We start from the raw sequence: 19459 nt of genomic DNA, 5'->3' as shown, positions 1-19459 counted from the left end.
TGGATTTAGCAAATGAATACATGTATTGGTATTATTGGATGCCAGGATTCTGGAAAGAATACAAATAGGAAATGAGGAAGACAAGGAAGAACCATGTGGAGTTCAACTAGAACGCATATCTGAAAAGTTTCTTAGTTTTGCCCACTGAAAAGATCTAGAAGCAATGATCATCAGTAATCATGGACAAACCTAGGGCCCATATTTTGGTTTCTAAATACATGTCCCACTAATAATGAACCATAAACTCCTTGGAGAAAGAATTCGAGGGTTGAATGAGGGCTTCTTTCTTAAGAAAAAAAAAAGGACAATTCCAAAGGTAAATAAAGAAGAAGGATACAAGACAAGCTAGAATATCTTGCAATGCTGGAAAGATATTAAGTGTTCAAAAACATCAACAATACCCCCTTTAGATACAGAGCATATCAGGAACCTCCTTGAAAATGCTCCCACTGACTAAATCCAGGGTTGCAGGAACATCAAAATAAGAACAGTAATAAATTCTAATCTACTAAGGAGTTCATACTGATGACTGTCAGGTAAAAAGATAAGTAGATAGATGGACAGAGACATCAAAATATATATCAAAAGACAACTGGGTGGCTCAGTGGTTGAGCATCTGCCTTCAGCTGGGGGCATGATCCTGGGGTACAGGGATCAAGTCCCATACATCAGGCTCCCTGGGGTGGGGGGTGGGGGGCGGGGGGTGGCCCTGCATCCCCCTCTGCCTATCCTTCTCTGTGTCTCTCATGAATAAATAAAATCTTAAATATATATATATAAATCAAAAATACACTCATACATACACTGATATAAAAAATGTATTTGGCTTTGTCCCTGGTTCCTAGAATTCTAAAACTCCTAGAATTTTCTAAATAATAGGAGTGTCTTGTCATGCATAATAAAACTCCGTTAGGCTAATTTATGTTAACAAGGTTCCACCAGAATGACCAAGCACATGACTACAGAGTTGGAAATTTAGTGCCATGTCCTCACTCCACACCACTTCTACACTTTAAGGGATAGGAGGAAGGATGGAGATGGAGTTAAAACTCTTGGTCAATGATTTAGTCAATCATGCTGTTATACTGAAACCCCAGATTTGAAACTCTTAAAGTCTGGAGAGCTTCCAGTTGGTAAATATATCACTGTGCTAAGACAGTGCCAGGCTAAAGAGGGTAGGAAAGCTCTGTAGTACCTCCCACCTTGCCCTATATATCTCCTCCATATGGTTTTCCTGAGTTGTACCCTTTTATAATAAAACTTTAGTGCTCACTTCGGCAGCACATATAATAATAAAACTTTATAATAAAACCTAATTTTAATAATAGTGCCTTCTTGAATTATGTAAGTCATTCTAGCAAAATAACAAACCTTCTGGGAGGGTACAGGAGGGAAGGAAAGTTGTGGATCTGAGCCCTTAATGTAGATCTGCACTAACTCCCAAACGGCTGGTGTAAGATTTCAACTGAATTGTAGTATACCAGGCTGATGTCAGATAACTGTTCCTGCAAAATAAATGAGGATAAAGGAAGGTTCTTCTTCTTCCTTATACTAGAAAGCCATGGGGCAATAGGGATGAAATGATGGATTTGAAAAGTCAGAATTCTACTGACTATTACACAGCAATGTCACCCAACCTCAAGATCTGAATGGTCATCCTCTTACCATGTATTATTTCATAGTATCACTGATCACTTGGAAAGCTATGACTGGTTCACTGAGTTACACAGATCTGCCAAATGCTGACACACTTCACTGAAGAATTTTTAAAGATCAGTCTTTTTTTTTTTTTTTTAATTTATTTATGACAGAGAGAGAGAGAGAGAGAGAGGCAGAGACACAGGCAGAAGGAGAAGCAGGCTCCATGCACCGGGAGCCTGACGTGGGATTCGATTCCGGGTCTCCAGGATCGCGCCCTGGGCCAAAGGCAGGCGCCAAACCGCTGCGCCACCCAGGGATCCCTAAAGATCAGTCTTAATGTTACCACTCATCTCATTAGAAAAGTAAGCAAGCATTGGAGGGGCGCCTGGATAGCTCAGTAGGTTAAGCTGCCGACTCTTGATTTCAGCTCAGGTCACGATCTCAGGGTCATGGGATCTACCCATATGTCAGGCTACCTGCTCAGCAAACAGTATGCCTGAGGATTCTCTCTCTGTCCGACCCGCCCGCCGCCCCCGCACTTGCATACACACACACACTCTCTCAAATAAACCTTTTTTAAAAAAAAAGAAATTTTGGGAATTATCAAGTTCATGGTAGCAGATACAAGGTTCCCAAAATTGTAGTTTTTGCTTAGAAGTTTGAATTTTATCATTGGCAACAAATACTACCAACTGTTTTTCCATAAGGTAACAGACTCACTTCACTTCTTTTCAAGAAAATATCTGCCAAATACCCTACTTTCAATAACCAAATTTTGTCTATTAGCCATTCTTTAATACAGAAATGATATGCTAGTTCAGCTCACACTCAAACAACTCACAAGTTCTTCACCTTAAGATAACCATACTTCATTAGGTAGAAGTACCTGGTTGGGGAGTGAGGGGTATTTCCCATTTCATCACACAGAATATTAAGATGTGCACCCCCAAGGTCAAGCTTCAATAAGATTATTATTTTACTGTTTCATCATAAGTGAAATCGGCTTTTTCTTTTTCTTTTTTTTTTTTAACTGTGAATGCAACAGTTAAGATGAAGATGATAACTACACTAATGTACTTTGGTTCAACTGCCTTGATTCAAAACTAACTCACCACTACTTACACACCAGCATGTAACTGTAACACAATGAGGGGAGGAGAATATACATATATATTCATTCATATTTATATAATATATATTTATATATTACTATATTCATATATAAACACAATGGGGAATAAATTAAAAAATATAGTATTGTGAAAATAGTTTATTTTGTAGACCTCTGAAAAGGGGATGCAGACCTCCTAAAAGACCTTACACCACACTCTGAGAAATGTTGCACTACAGCATGTTTTACATTATAGATGTATGCTCAGTTGCAATGTCAGGTCACACTATAAATCATTAAACAACTTGAAAATGTTTCCTATCACAAAAGAAAACCAGATAAAGACAATAGTATATACAATTTTTAAATTTTTTACTCTCTTCCTAAATTTAAAATTTAAAAATGTTTGTTGTTACATATAAAATACATAACAAAGACCAAGTTAAATTTCAAAACTTAAGCATTTTTCTCATATTATGAAGTAAAATATTTAAAATTATTATTTAAGGGTGGCTGGATGGCTCTGTCCATTAAGTGTTCCACTTGATTTTGGCTCAGATCATGATTTCATGACACTGAGATCAAGCCCTGAATTGGGCTCTGTGCTGGGCGTGGAACCTACTTAAGAGATTCTCTCTCTCTCTCTCTCTCTCTCTCTCTCTCTCTCTCTCCCCCCCCACCCACCCTCCCCAACTCTGCTGCATCATCTCTAAAATTAAAATTTTTTTAAATAAAAATTTTTCACTAAAAACATTCTCTAAAACATTTGCTATTAGTTAAATACAAGCTAACTAAAAGTATTCTCTACTCTGTTTCAGTCTTTTTTTCAAAGCCACCCTCACATGACTGTAAGATGGGTCTTCATAAGGCTGTGGTATCATTCACTATCATATGAAGATTTTTTTAAAAGATTATTTATTTTTTTTGAGAGTGCATGCAAGAGCACAAAAGAAGAAACAAGAATCTCAAGCAGACTCCATGCTGAGAGCAAAGGCCCAAAGAGAGCTCAATCGCATGACCCTGAGACTATGAGCCAAAACTAAGAGTTAGACACTTAACTGACCGAGCCACCTAGGCACCCCGGCAAGATTTTTTAAGTACACTGTTCAATACCTTTTCCCTGCACAGGTTTTCCAAACGTGAAGTCAGACCATTTATTTCTTTGTCTTTCTCTGCCAATTGAAGCTGGAAAAAAAAAATCATCATTAATCTTTTTCATTACCTATTCTCTCCTTATGTGACAAGAGCTAGTCTATAAAACACTCTATCAAAATAAAACCTATTACCATACCCGTGTATTTTCCCTGGTGTATGTCTTTGGACATCTCTGAATTACTTGTTATTCCTGACCAACTTCCCTTACTCGTACAACTTCTCCCATAGTTTATGTAAAATTTCACCCACAATGTCATCTTCTCTTGCTCTTTTTTGTGTCCACTTCTTCACAATTAGAAATATGAGTGTTCGCCAAAGTTTTTTCTTTGGCTTCTCTATTCCCCCTGAAAACTCCCTTTTTCCTATGCCTTCTCAACTATGATCCTCATGGGAATAAAGCACTAATATTAACTCACATGGCATACATCTTTCTTTCCCAAGTTTCAAACCTGTCTTTTCAATCTATGGGTGACATCTTTTCATTTCTTCCTGCGTTCTAAGGGCAAAAGGTCCCAAAGCTACTTTAATAATTTTGTTAAAGAATATTATCAGTATCAGAGCCCACTGTGACTGAAGCTAGAAAGCTATGTTACAATACTTCCTCCTCTTCTTCTTCCACTGACATTTTCAATTTCTTAAGTCATTCATTCACTTAATAATCACATTATAGATACAAACACAAATAAACCTATTTTTCAATAATTTTTCCCTAAGGATCCTTTTCAGAGCTTTGATAGACTCATGTCCTACTCAGTAATAAGTGATCAGGGAAGGTACCCAAGAGGGTAGTCTTTACCAAGTAATTCTGAAAATACTTCAGATTTTCTTATCCTCAAAACCCTCCCCTCCTGTAAGTCTGCTCAGGGTTACCAAATTGTTTTCAAAAAGACCTACTATAGTTAGGTCCCTTTACTTCTAGAAAAAAAAAATTTTTTTAAAGATTTTATTTATTTATTCATGAGAGACCGAGAGAGAAAGAGAGAGAGAGAGGAGGCAGAGACACAGGCAGAGGAAGAAGCAGGCTCCATGCAGGGAGCCCAACGTGGGACTCGATCCCGGGTCTCCAGGATCACACTCTGGGCTGCAGGCAGTGCTAAACCACTGCGCTGGGGCTGCCCTACTTCTAGAAAATTTTTAATAGCAAATAGCACTCAAATTCCATTTTAGGCCTTCTGAAATATGGCTTCAATCTCTTTCAAGTCGAATCTACTCCATCATAGACATTAAAGTCCTATTACTCAAGATTGCTCAAAATTTCCAGGCTACGCTCTCCACTTTCCCTTCCAAGCCTGTATAAATGTTTTTCCTGTTTAGAATGCTGCTTCTTTCTTTTCCCAGCTCTGCCTCTCCTCCCTCCAGTTTGGTCTTTCAAAGGTCAGGTTTCTCCATGTTTAACTCCTAAATATTCCACTGGAAACAGCCCTAAGATACTTCATTAGACTTTTTATTCATGTAGAACTTCCTCCTACATTGTCTTGTCTAGTGAGTAACTGTGTCTAAACAGTAGAAAATACGGGAAAGGACACTAAACAAACAAAAAAAAAAGCTAAGCACCTTTACCAGCTACATAATCTATGTTAACTCAGATGCTCACTATTATGAACTAAATGAACTAAAAACACTAGTCTTCCCACAGGTTTGATAGATGATTGCCTGGGTCATGAATGTCAAGGAGTTATGATTATCATCATTATACTTCTAGCAATCCCTATTAGATTATAGACTCCTTATGCATAAATAGCAGTCGCCCTTACTTGTATGATCACCACCACAACAGCTAACATAATGCTCTTTCATGCTCTCTCTATATGTAGTAGCCTTTAATTTTACTAAAAAATTTTTTTTCTGGTCAATATGCAAAGACAAAAGTTCATATAAATTCAGTATTCACACTTTATAAATAATAAGTTGCCAGCCTTTGAAAACAAAATCCACAGGGATCTCATAAATAATAATCTGAGTATGAAATTTTCATTCTGACAATAGATGAAGATAAAAAAGAACCACCAGTAAAATTACTATAATGTGCCACCTTCTCCACCCCGCCCCCGGGGGGAGACACCTAAATTCTTGTTGTCTTTAAAACTACTACATTTAAAAATTAGGTTATTAAAAAAAAAAAAAAAATTAGGTTATAAGTATAATTAGCTATAATACAGCAAAGTTAAATAATTTAGAGCTTTTTGGTCTTCACTCACACACACATATGCAAATCATATGTACGTATATATTCCAAAATATGTAAGATTATTCTTTAAAGTGAAAATATCTTCCCACTTATAATTAAACAGCCTGTTAATCTTTTTCTCTAACATTCTTAAAAATATCATTTACCATTTGGGCTTATTTGTTGCCTAATATTACACTGACAAAAAACATTTGTCTATTAAAATTGTATCACTTTGCCGTATTTTTCAGGATCACAGGTAACACATTTTGGTGATTCATTTAATAACTCATACACAAATTTTTAAATTTCTGATCATATATTATTATGCTCCCACAAAAATGTGAAGGCCCTAAAATAATTTTACACTCACATTCATGTTTGTTTCTAAGTGAATAGGAAAATGAAATGATCATTTTTCATCTTAAAAACTAAGAATGATTTAAAAATAGAATTTTTCTTAAAGATTTTATTTATTTATTCATGAGAGACACAGAGAGAGGCAGAGACATAGGCAGAGGGAGAAGCAGGCTCCATGCAAGGAGCCTGTTGAGGAACTTGATCCCAGGACCCTGGGATCACGACCTGAGCCAAAAGCAGATGCTCAAACCACTGGGCCACCCAGGTGTCCCTAAAAATATTATTTTAATGAGTCAATTGAGTGCACAGAACTAAAGCCACAATGGCAATGCAATGGAGTATTTATTTTCTCAGTTCATAGTTAATTATATTCAACTATAGCGTAGCTGTACCTTTTTGTTTATATACATAAATACTATCCCAATTTCCTACATTAAAATTGCACATTAGATTGATAAAAATTATAGCTAAAATACTTGCAAAAGTACCAGCTACACTATGTCCCAAGTTATACAAATACCAAACTTACTTTGTAATTGTCCTCTACTTCAGCTAGTGCTAGTTTTACATTTTCAGCAATCTTCACCTGTTCTTTCCATTTCAGTTCCATTTTTGCAAGTTCATCAGCATACTTATTGCATTTTGTTTTCTCATCCTAAATGAAATTAGCATGATTACCAAAAGATTTTAAATCCAGAAAGAGCCAATCTCTATAAACATATTTAGATACGTGTTGAATGTCTCATTGTAACAATTATATATTTAAAAGAACAAATTAGACCTACAAAGTAGCAAGGAAAAATGTCAAATTACATTAATTGAAAATAGAAAGCTGCAAAAAAACCCAGAATAAATAATACTCCTCTATTTTTAAAAGTTAACACACTTTTATATGATTTCTATACAGTGCTGTGTAGGAAAATATAAACAAAATATGAATAGCTTTTATCTTTTGGAATCAGGATCATGAAGGTAACTTTTACCATCTTTATTCTTTATTTCCATAATGCCAAAAGATTTCACAATAAGTATATGTTACTTTTGCAAAGGGAGATAATAAAAAATATGATTATAATGACATTGCTTCCAGTCACTGGGATGTCCTGACCAAGATAATCTCTAGGTTGACTTCTCATACATTGCTTCTTCTCTACAACACAGAATGTTAAAAGGAAGGAGTTACAAATAATAACAATAGGATACAATGGACAACTTCATTTTGAATGCCTTATATTCCTTTTCTTTTTTAAGATTTTGTTTACTTTTTCACAAAAGACAAAGAAAGGCAGAGACAAAGGCAGAGGCAGAAACAGCCTCCATGCAGGGAGCCCGATGTGGGACTCGATCCCAGGACCCCGGAATCATGCCCTGAGCCACCCAGGTGTCCCTTGAATGCCTTATATTCAAGGTAAAAGTTTAAACTATGCTTCAAGCAACTCAAGAAAAAGTCTTTAACAAATAATGCTAGATTAACTTAATATTCATTCCTATATATATACCTTTCACATCACACACAAAAATAAGCTTAAAATGAAAAGAGACCTAAATGTAAAACCTAAGAGTATTAACCTTATAGAAGATATGAGAAAATCTTTACAAGTTGGATTAGGTAAATGTTTCTTAGGACATAAAAAGCACAGAATGGAACCTACTTAAGATTCTCTCTTTTGGGATCCCTGGGTGGCTCAGCGGTTTAGCACCTGCTTTCGGTCCAGGACACGATCCTGGAGACCCGGGATCAAGTCCCACATCAGGCTCCCTGCATGGAGCTTGCTTCTCCCTCTGCCTGTGTCTCTGCCTCTCTTTCCTTTTGTCTCTCTCATGAATAAATACATATTTTTAAAAGTTTCTCTCTTCCTCCCTCTGCCCCCACATACTCTCTCTCAAATCTTTTTTTTTTAAAAAGAGCAAACTAATAAATCTGTATTTAATCAAAATTGAAATTTTTTTCCTAAAAACCACCATTAAGGAAAGGGCAAGTCACAGACTGGGGGAAAATATTCACACATGTATCAAACAAAAGACATGCATCTAGAATAAAGAACACTTACAACTCAATAATAAGATAAACAATTTTTTTTAATTTTTATTTATTTATGATAGTCACACACACAGAGAGAGGGGGGGGGGGCAGAGACACAGGCAGAGGGAGAAGCAGGCTCCATGCACCGGGAGCCCGACGTGGGACTCGATCCCGGGTCTCCAGGATCGCGCCCTGGGCCAAAGGCAGGCGCTAAACTGCTGCGCCACCCAGGGATCCCAAGATAAACAATTTTTAAAATAGCAAAAGATCTGAACTCTAATAAAAAGGAATGAGCTACCAATAAAAGCAACAACATGGATAAATCTCTAATTATTCTGAAAAAGGATAGAAAAAAGTATAAACCATATGATTACTCTTATACAACCTGTACAAAAGGCACGCTAATCTGTAGTGGCAGAGGGCAAGCCAATAGTTTCCTGGGGATGGGGATAGAGGGAGGAATGAGTTGCAAATGGGTACATAAAAACTTTGGCAGGTAATGGAAATGTTATCTTGACACTGTAATAGTTTCACAACTATATAAATGGCAAACTGATCAAAATGAAGACTTTCAATGTAAGCCGTTTATTAGATTTCAACACAGTGGGCAAGGGGCATTTAGCTTAGGAACATTCTATCTTCCTTTCAATAATACTATATTAAGGACATTTAAAAAAATTCATCCAGAATTGTCCCAGACATGATGAAAAAGGTTTAGTCCCTTATAAACAACTATTTGGAACCCAAGGGTAATAAAACCGTTCTAATCAATCCTTCTACAGGAGGAGGATCCTCTGAAGCAGCAAAAATATTCAGCTTAAAGTTTAAAAAATTTCGGGCACTTGGATGGTTCAGTCCATTAAGCAGGTGCTTTCAACTCAGGTCATGATCTCAGGGTCCTGGGACTGAGCCCAGAGCCAGCTTCTCCCTCTGCCCATCCCCTGCTCATGGGTGTGCATGCGCTCTCTCTCTCTCTCTCAAATAAAATCTTTTTAAAAGAGTTTACAAATTCAGGACACCTGGGCGGCTCAGCAGTTGAGCATCTGGCTTCAGTTCAGGGTGTGATCCCAGAGTCTGGGATCGAGTCCCGCATTGGGCTCCCTTTTAGAAGCCTGCTTCTTCCTCTGCCTATGTCTCTGCCTCTCTGTGTCTCTCATGAATAAATACATAAAATCTCAAAAAAAAAAAAAAGTTTAAACATTATTTAGAAGACAGTGACAAAATGTTAATTACTACACTAACATGAACTAATGTATGAACCTCATCATTCTATAGTTCTAAATATCCTTGCCCTCTCTACACGCACGGAGAAACATACACCAAAAAATTAACAAAACTCACACATACAAACACAAAACACCTTTGCTTCCCTTCTCCAAATCAGGTATAAATAAGAAGCATTTTCCTTTCGTCTTTTTTTTTTTTTTAAGATTTTATTTGAGAGAGAGAGAGAGAGAGAGAGAGAGAGAGAGAGAACGCGCAAGCATAGCAGGGGGAGCAGCAGGGAGAGGGAGAGGGAGAGGGAGAGGGAGAGGGAGAAGCAGGTCCCTGGATGACCAAGGAATAGGACGTGGGGCTGAATCCCAGAACCTTGGGATCACAACCTGAGCCAAAGGCAGGTGCTTAACCAACAGAGCCACCAGGTGCCCCACCAACCCCTCATCCTTTAAATACTCCAAGAGTGAATCCTACCAAGACAGTTGTAAAACTGAAATGTATGAAGAATTCCGTTTACAACAGTCAAAATAAGTAACACCATAAAGGCAATAGTTCATCTGGTTAACATTCTCTTTTTCCACTTTGTAAATTTGGTTAAAGATGTGGTAAAATTATTTGCTACTCTTACAGTAAATGTAAAAAGAATACTTCCTTTTAATGAAGTTCAATAGTAAGAAGACAAAAATAATCAACTTCAATTAATCACTTGCCCATTATTGAGAAAGGACATTAGAGTCGATAGAAAATTTTAAGATCATGATTTTACATATACGCCTACATGAACAGGTGCATAGAACCCCTTTTCATCACCTCAAAAATGAAACTAAATGTCAGTAAATGGGTATGAAAAAGAAACCACAGAATTTTAAAAAAATCCAAAAACAAAGGTAAGCTAAGCCACTTTACCTAATCAATCTTTCACTTACAAAACAGCTAGCTTACCTGCAAGAGTTGTCTACATTTATTGTATTTTTCTGTTTTGTCAGCAATTTCTTTGGTCATTTCACAGACTTGTCCCTTTGTTACAATGTCAGAATCTGTCTCGGCTATTACAAGGCAGAAACAGTATTATTAAAAATTACTTTGCCCCTTAAATTATCTTCTTGCTCAGAATAACAAAGGTCAGTATACTGTGAAATAAATGAAATACTAAAGGAGAGAAATATCTGAAAACATCTATTCATACACTCAATAAAAATAAGATAAATTCAACATGAGAATTTAAATGTTAGTTTGTCCAGAAACAAGCTCGCATTCAATAATGAAAAGGATTATTTTTTTAGCTAAAAATAGTTTTTAAATGGCACACTTGTTCTCTTCATATAACTAAAAAGGATAAATAGAAAGCCATACTCTGATAAAACACCTAAGTCATTTTTCTAGTCCTTCATTACTATTCATTATGTCTTCATTAAGTAAATAATTTACACAACACCACTCTAGATACAAGAGAGGATGTACATAAATGGAAGTCAGGATCCTGTTCAACAGTGGCTGAACCTAATTAAATATTTAGTAACATGGGAAATTTATAATACATTTAAAAATTCTACAACAGCAATTACTCCAAACACTACACAAGGAAATGTATTTTTATATACTCTAGTGCCGATTTTCATTACTGTCAAATCTCTTAACATAAGGTGAAAAAAATTAAGCCAAGTGAAAACCTAGAGTTAATTCATATTTTCATTTCATATATTCACTAGATCTTTCTAATCTGTTCTATAAATTAATAAATAAAAATTTAACTGATCTACCAACAGGTACACTAACCAGAAAGTACCCTAATGATCTCAAGAAGTCACACACACACACACACACACACACACACACACACACACACACACAAAAGAAGAAAACCATGAACAGAACAGGGGATTTATTTTTCCCCCAACAGAATTATACAATTAAAGCTCCCATAAATGCTTCAAAATTCCATAGATTTAGTGGAATAGTAATTAAAAATTCAACACTGGCTTTTTGTCCTATAGCCTAAGGGCTATCAGCATTTAAGCTTATAAACTACAGCTCATTTAATACTTATGAATTCTCTCATGAAGATAAATACTAGGTTCACATATTTTGTATATTTCACATGCATGACTACTTTCTTACTTTTAGGCCCCTACTTTATTTTTGCCTTAATTCTCTCACTTGTAAGAATTTTTAGAAGCTCCCTTAAATTCATATACCTGGAACAAGGAAGTATAAAGTAAGTATCAATATTGTCAAGGCAGAACAGTATGCAAAAGGTCTAAACAATTTTTACCTGCTGAAGGTGCTGGCTTTACATCTATAGTAGAGGCAATAGTAGCTGGGTCTGTGTTTATTGAGGCATCATTCACTTTTTGCTGATTCCCAATTTTCTTTAAGACACTGTTGCTATTGGCCTATTCAAAATGTTAACAATAAATTATTATAGGAGTTTTATGTCCTTGCTTCAGTAACTGCCATATAAAGAAATTCTGAGAAGTTGACAAAGCTGCTACTGCGTTTTAAAGGCCAACAAAGACTAAAGGTAACATATATCATTCTCTACTAAGTGACCAAAGTATTATAAAAGAGAAAAATTTTACTTTGGTTTTCATTGACAAACCATCAAAATACCACCAAAACAAGACACAGAAAACTCCTAAGTCATCTACCGCAAAGTCATAATATACTTACAGGCCCCAAACCAAAAGTCATACATGTGGGTCATACTTAAAGTATTTTTTCACAAAAGCCTTCCTAGCTTAACACATGCATTTCTATGAAAAAATCTGTACCAGGTGGCCCAAGTGGCTCAGCTGGCTAACTGTTTTGCCTTCAGCTCATATCATCATCTTAGAGTCCTGGAATCGAGCTCATCAGGCTCCCTGCTCAGCAGGAGTCTGATTTTTCCCTCTTCTTCTCCCTCTGCCTCTTTCCCCAATTTGTGCTCTAATACATTTTTTTAAAAGCGCAGATTTAGAGGGAAACGGTCAAGAAAAGAGGACCCTCCCCTTCCTATCTTTTTTTCCTGCTGCTGCCCTGTTTTCCTCTGTTGGTTTTCCAGCAAATAAGAATTCTAGATTAAAAAGGTATGTATCACTACAATATTAGACCAATGACTTCAAAGCAGACCACTAACTTCAAATCAGCAGAGATAAATAATATTAAAAAGGTTGATATTTAGGACATTATAAATCTGGGGGCACTTGGCTGGCTCAGTTGAAAGAGTATATGACTCCATCTCAGGGTCATGAATTCGAGCCCCACGTGGGATGCAGAGATTACTTAAATAAATCAAAGCTTTAGAATATAAATTTGATTTGTATTTTTTTTTTAATTTTATTTATTTATGATAGTCATACAGAGAGAAAGAGAGAGAGGCAGAGACACAGGCAGAGGGAGAAGCAGGCTCCATGCGCCGGGAGCCTGATGTGGGATTCGATCCCGGGTCTCCAGGATCGCGCCCTGGGCCAAAGGCAGGCGCCAAACCGCTGCACCACCCAGGGATCCCTAAATTTGATTTGTAAAGAAAAATATTAGATATGCGTTCAATTGTCCTTACTGATTGGTCTGAAAGTTTGTTTATTTGTTTTTGGAGCCTCTGGCATTCCTTGAATTTTTCTTTATAATGATCTGCTGCCATCTGAAGACGAAGTTTCAAATCTTCAACTTCTCTTCTCAGTTCATGTTCCAGTGTATCAGTCTTTTCCTATGACAAAAATACACATACACTTCCTCTCAAAAAAAAAAAGTTAAAAATCTCTAATCTCATAATGTAATAGTAAATCCCAACTTCATTTTCACTTTTTTCTTTCTGGCTTTTAATTTTTATTTGTTTTGGAGTTTTGGCAACAGAGCCACATTAGCTCCTAATAAATTCAGCTTTATATTCTTAGGATCAAGGCTCATTAAAAAACTAGAGAAGAACAATCCACCTCCTGAGGAGTAAGTATTACCCTGTTAAATAACCATAATACCACTTTATGAAGCTAATAAATAAGAAATTCCAAATAAAGCAATATACAACTGACATCAGAAAGTTTAACAATAAAACAATAATAGAGCAGCTTACTAACCATTAGGCATTTGCCTGCATAAGTATTTCTTAAAGCTTACGTAAATTTCAACCCAAGGAGTTACAATGACTAAACGAAATGAATGGAAATTTAAATTTCTGTGATAAGGAATCTGACCTTATTTTGATATACCTGTTCTCTTCTGTAAGCTTGTAGTGAGTTTTTGATCAAAATGAAAATTCAAAATTAACCACTTTACCTGGTCTTTTTTCACAGCATTCAGTTTAAGTTCTGCCAGTGCATCAGCTAACTGCTTTTTTACTTTCTCATTTTCCAAGCGTGCAGTATGCAGATCTGCCATTGTTTTATCTCGCACATTTACAGCATCACTAAGTTCTTTTGCCAGAAAGACAACTTCTTGCCGAGTTGCCTGGACCTGTTCCTCTGCTTTACGAAGTTGCTCCTTCAAAAAAAAGGTATCTTCCTGAAGAAAAGCAGATAAATATATTTGTAATGAAGCCATTAAAATAAAAACAGGAGAAACAATTTTTATTCATATTTCAAAAGATCTAAAACTTCAAATTAACTATTTTTTATTCCTTAGATGAAAGTACATAAATCTATAAAAAACTTAAGATATGACTCAGAGTCCATGTAACAACCCAATGCACTCAGTATCTCTATTACTTTAAATACATGTAAACTGAAGTTCAGAAGTCAAGCAAAATGCCCAGTACTTAAAAGCCCTAGCTTAAATGGGAATTCAAATGAAAGCTCCTGTCCCCAGGGACGCCTGGGGTGGCTCAGCGGTTCGAGTATCTGCCTTTTGGCTCAGGACATGATCCCAAAGTCCCGGGATCGAGTCCCACATCGGGGTTCCTGCATGGAGCCTGCTTCTCCCTCTGCCTATCTCTCTGCGTGTCTCTCTCTCTCATATGAATAAATAGGAAGGAAGGAAGGAAGGAAGGAAGGAAGGAAGGAAGGAAGGAAGGAAGGAAGGGAGGGAGGGAGGGAGGGAGGGAGGGAGGGAGGGAAAAGGAAAAGAAGGAAGGGAAAGAAGAAAGAAAAGAAAGAAAGAGAAAAGGCTCCTGTCTCCAAGAACCTTTAACAACTGGAAATACTGACCCTAATTTTTTAAATAATTACCAATAAGAATAATTTCAAAAACTTCTCTGTCATTCCAATAATTATGGTTAAAATAAGTCTATTAACTAACTTAAAACATTTCCAGGGGATCCCTGGGTGGCGCAGCGGTTTAGCGCCTGCCTTTGGCCCAGGGCGCGATCCTGGAGACCAGGGATCAAATCCCACGTCGGGCTCCCAGTGCATGGAGCCTGCTTCTCCTTCTGCCTGTGTCTCTGCCTCTGTGTGTGTGTGTGTGTGTGTGTGTGTCTCATGAACAAATAAAATCTTTTTAAAAATCAAATTAATTAATTAACTAATTAATTAATTCTTAGCTCCTGAAGCACCAGGCTGGCTTAGCTGGTGGAGCATGTGACTCTTGGTCTCAGGGTTATAAGCTCAAGGCCGATGCAGGGCACAAAGTCTATTTAAATAAATGAATAAATAAATAGATAGCTCCTTAGAAGAAAATAAGTGATTATGTACTGTTAGGTAGAGAAAATCTTTATAGATATTACATTAATAGATCTGTGTAAATATCACTAGCTTCTATATGTCAAAAGGAAAAAAAGAAACAAAAACTCGAAATTGTTTGGAATATATTCAGAAAAAGACACAATAATACTGATAAACATATTTTCTAGTCAACAAGAAAAAAACTCTCCCCCCCCAAAAAAAAATTAGAGAATGGCATGACCATGAAATTTTTTTAAAAGAAAAGGCCATTATGCAGATTAAAAAAAAAAAAAAACTCCTCAACAAAGAGGTTAAAAAAAATACCATTTTCTTTTAACTGACAAAGATTCAAAATCAGGAATACTCCAATATTTTGATGACATTAGGGAAATTAGCACATTTATAAACAGGTGGGCTATGTATCTGTAAGTAGTATAAAGTTTCTCATCAGATTTTTACAACATTCACAAGACCGTTAAAAAGCACGTAACAACAACAAAGAGCACGTAACTTCTGATCTAGCAGTTTTATTTTCATGAGTTTCAAGAAAATAAAAAGTATGTACATAAGTTTAGCTTCATAGGGATTCAGTATCATTACTAAAATAATGAAAATTATTAAAAATTGAAAATATGTAATAGGAGAATTTACTATAAATTCTAAAATATATCCTTCACACAATGAAGTCTGTGCTGCCATTACAAACTGAAGTATATACAATGGGGTATTTTTTTTTAAAGCAATTTGAAAATAACTATGAAATTATTCTGGTATGTATGTGAGCCTACATATCTGTACGAGGAGGTTTACCTCAGCATGCTTATGAAAGCTAAAGATTGTACACAACTAAAAGCAATCACATACTACAATACAGCTATTAAATAAAACAAGGGATTCTATGCAGCTGTTATAGCAACTGCAGAAGACCTATACTGGTACTCATACTGTAAGATGTCCGGATACTCTATAAAAAAAATTTTATGGGGATCCCTGGGTGGCGCAGCGGTTTAGCGCCTGCCTTTGGTCCAGGGCATGATCCTGGAGACCCGGGATCGAGTCCCACGTCAGGCTCCCGGTGCATGGAGCCTGCTTCTCCCTCTGCCTATGTCTCTGTCTCTGTCTCTCTCTCTGTGTGTGTGTGACTATCATAAATAAATAAAAATTTTTTTAAAAAGAACTATTTGAAAGTCACATCTTCTAAAAAAAAAAATTATGCCTTTTTTTAAAAAAAAACATTTTCGTTATCTATTCACGCAAGACACACAGAGAGAGAAGCAGAGACACAGGCAGAGGGAGAAGCAGACTCCATGCAGGGAGCCTGATTCAGGAGTCAATCCAGGACTCCAGGATCATGCCCCAGGGCTGAAGGCAGACACTCAACCACTGAGCCACCCACCCAGGTGTCCCTCTATAAAATTTTTTTAAAAGGTTTTGGAACATTATATATATTCTTAGTTTATATAAAAATGTAAATTCTATATGTACATTCATAGATTTCTAGAAAAATTTAAAATTCTCTAAGACCTATCTGGGAAGGGATAAGGGTTATTTTTATTTTATATCCTTTATACACTATTTGAATTATGATATAACCATGACCTTGTACTGCTTTACAAAAAAAACTTTAAGTTGTAACAATTAATGGGGTTCCTGGCTGATTCACTTGACTCTTGATCTCAGGGTCATGGGTTCAAAGCCCTACATTGGGCATAGAATTTTTTTTTTAAAAAAAGTTTAACAAGAGTCTATTTTCTCAGGTATTTTTAAACCTGTTGTTTTCCTTACCGAGGTCTTGTTTTCATAGGAAAGAGATGTTAGAGAACATTTTAGCATTTTAATGAATTAAAATACACTTTTCACTTCTGTACTTCCAATGTGCTATATTAAATATCCTGAAAAGTAACTTGGGTGTTAATCATAAATTCTAAATGTCATGCACAACTGACATTTTAGGTGTTATACCTGAGTATATTTAATAGCAAACTACTGAAAATGAAATAATACTCATTCATAAAAGAAATCTATCAAGGTAAACCTGCCCAATCTAGTATTGCACAGCCATTTAAAAAAATTCGAAGATCTCCCTGAACAGATATGGAGTAATTTTTTTCAGTTTATATTATTCTATTTTAAAAGGTGCAAAAAGTATATATAGCATGGCAATTTTTTTTTAAGAGAAAAGGCAATAGACAAAAGTTTGTGCACATACACATGCTTATTTTTGCAGAAAGAAACAGGAGGGGGGGGTACCTGCATGGCTCAGTCATTAAGGGTCTGCCTAAGGATCAGGTCATGATCCCTGGGTCCTGGGATAAAGCCCCACATCAGGATCCTGGACTGGAGCACAGTATCAGCCTCCCTGCTCAGTGGGGAGTCTGCTTCTCCCTCTTCCTCTGCCCCTCCCCTTGCTCATTCTCTCCCAAATAAATAAATCTTCTAAAAAGTTTTAAAAAATTAAACAGGAGGATAAACTGGAAACTAATGAAAATGTTTTTTAAAGATTTTTATTTATTTTTTCATGAGAGAGACACACACAGAGGGAGAGAGGCAGAGACACAGGCAGAGGGAGAAGCAGGCTCCATATAGGGAGCCCAACGTGGGACTCGATCCCGGACTCCAGGATCACGACCTGAGCCAAAGGTAGACACTTAACCACTGAGCCACCCAGGCATCCCAAAAATGTTTTTAAATATGGATATAAGGGCTTTTTAGGGAAGACAGACATCAGAGTAAATTTTTTATAATCGTTTTCACTTTTGAATGATGCAACTATTTAATATATTCAAAACAAAATTTAATCAAAAGGTTAAGAGAGTAAAATCTAATCTTAGAATTATTGCAAATAAAAAAGTTAAGCTGTATAAATATTCACTGTCCATAAATGTTAAAAAGTTAATTCAAATAACTGTTGAACACAGTACTCTGTACATCCTTACTGAAATAAAATCTAAGAAAAAGGCTTGAAAGAATTTTATTTAGAAGACATATAGTTGGGAGTGGTTTAACACTTCTGAAACTATTGGTGTGTGTAACAAGGTAGACCACATGAATAAATATAATGATGTGTTGGAAACAAAGGCTCTCACACTGAGAGAAGGGATAAATACGGAATGGAGGAAGTGAAGGAAGAATCCTAAAGTACTGAATCTGAATTGGAGAGAACTATAAAAAGACTTTAAATGTTTGTCCAACGAAAGTGCAAAGAAGCAAAGGCCCCTAGTAGCAACAGGATCCAATATGAAAATACCAAAATACTATTAATTTCACGATTTTCCACCCTCTTTCTCTGTCCTTCCCCCTGCTCACATTCCAAAATAAAATCTTAAAAAAAAAAAAAAAAAAAAAGGTCTGGAACAGCTCCCTGGCTAAATATGAGACAATTTGGGTATGAAAAAGAATAATGATGATGTATGATACACTGAACAAAAAAGAATCCCTAAGTCCACAGTGATATGAAAAGAAGGGAGAGGGCAACAGAGAACCTCACTATAAAAGAACACGTACTAATAAATGTAAAATAGTAATTTTTTTTAAATCACCATTTTGTAATCATTAATGTAATAGTAACTGATGCAGGTGAAAATCATCAAGGGATAAAAACCATTAGGTGAAAGGCTACTGGGGACAAGGATGTTCGTATGATCTCCAAGTATTATCCTACTTATTACTCAATAATCATAAAGAAGGAAAAAGCACCAATATAATAGATTCAGGCAGACATAACTTTAAACAAATTATTAAACCTAACGTCAAGAACAGAATTGACATTATGTGACTTTTGATAACTTAAACAGAATTTATGAAAATCATTTATGCCTTTTCTTGAAAAAAAAAAAAAAGTTTGACCTGAATCTAATCCTAAGGAAATGATATATAAATACAGATTACAGACCATTTTCTCACACAAGACTGAATTCTTCAAAATCATCAATGTCATTAAAAAAAACAAGGATAGGGTCACTGTCCTATATTAGAGCAAACCAAGAACACAATAATCAAATTAATGTGTGATCTTTACCCCTGGGCCAAGAAATTTTAAAGGTTATATAGAAACATTTGGGACAATTTGAATATACTAAAACTATATACAGGAATGAATATTATCTTATGAATGTTGTATTTCTTAAATATGTTAATGGTTTTGGTGGTTATACGGAATAATGTACTTGTTGACAAGGAAGACATGCTAACATACTTAAGATGTAATGTCATAA

The 19459-nt window shown here is 35.9% G+C and overlaps 1 protein-coding gene across 3 annotated transcripts in view; it reads right to left on the bottom strand.

Moving 5' to 3' along the window:
• The window catches only part of TAX1BP1 (Tax1 binding protein 1), a 91815-nt gene that overhangs the window by 30831 nt on the left and 41525 nt on the right, over positions 1–19459 (bottom strand). For 2 of the 3 annotated variants that reach the window (XM_041728185.1, XM_041728186.1), the window contains exons 9-14: positions 13927–14151; positions 13214–13360; positions 11948–12068; positions 10618–10721; positions 6964–7089; positions 3866–3937 (exon numbers count right to left, since the gene is read on the bottom strand). In XM_041728185.1, coding sequence (XP_041584119.1) covers positions 3866–3937; positions 6964–7089; positions 10618–10721; positions 11948–12068; positions 13214–13360; positions 13927–14151 — 795 coding nt within the window. The remainder of the gene's footprint in view (positions 1–3865; positions 3938–6963; positions 7090–10617; positions 10722–11947; positions 12069–13213; positions 13361–13926; positions 14152–19459) is intronic. The other variant, XM_041728187.1, reaches the window with a different exon arrangement.

This window comes from Vulpes lagopus, chromosome 13, assembly GCF_018345385.1.
Source record: "Vulpes lagopus strain Blue_001 chromosome 13, ASM1834538v1, whole genome shotgun sequence".
In the NCBI taxonomy this organism is placed as follows: Eukaryota; Metazoa; Chordata; class Mammalia; order Carnivora; family Canidae; genus Vulpes; species Vulpes lagopus.
Note: the sequence above shows the minus strand (reverse complement) of the source record. Positions and strands in the feature narration are given on the sequence as shown.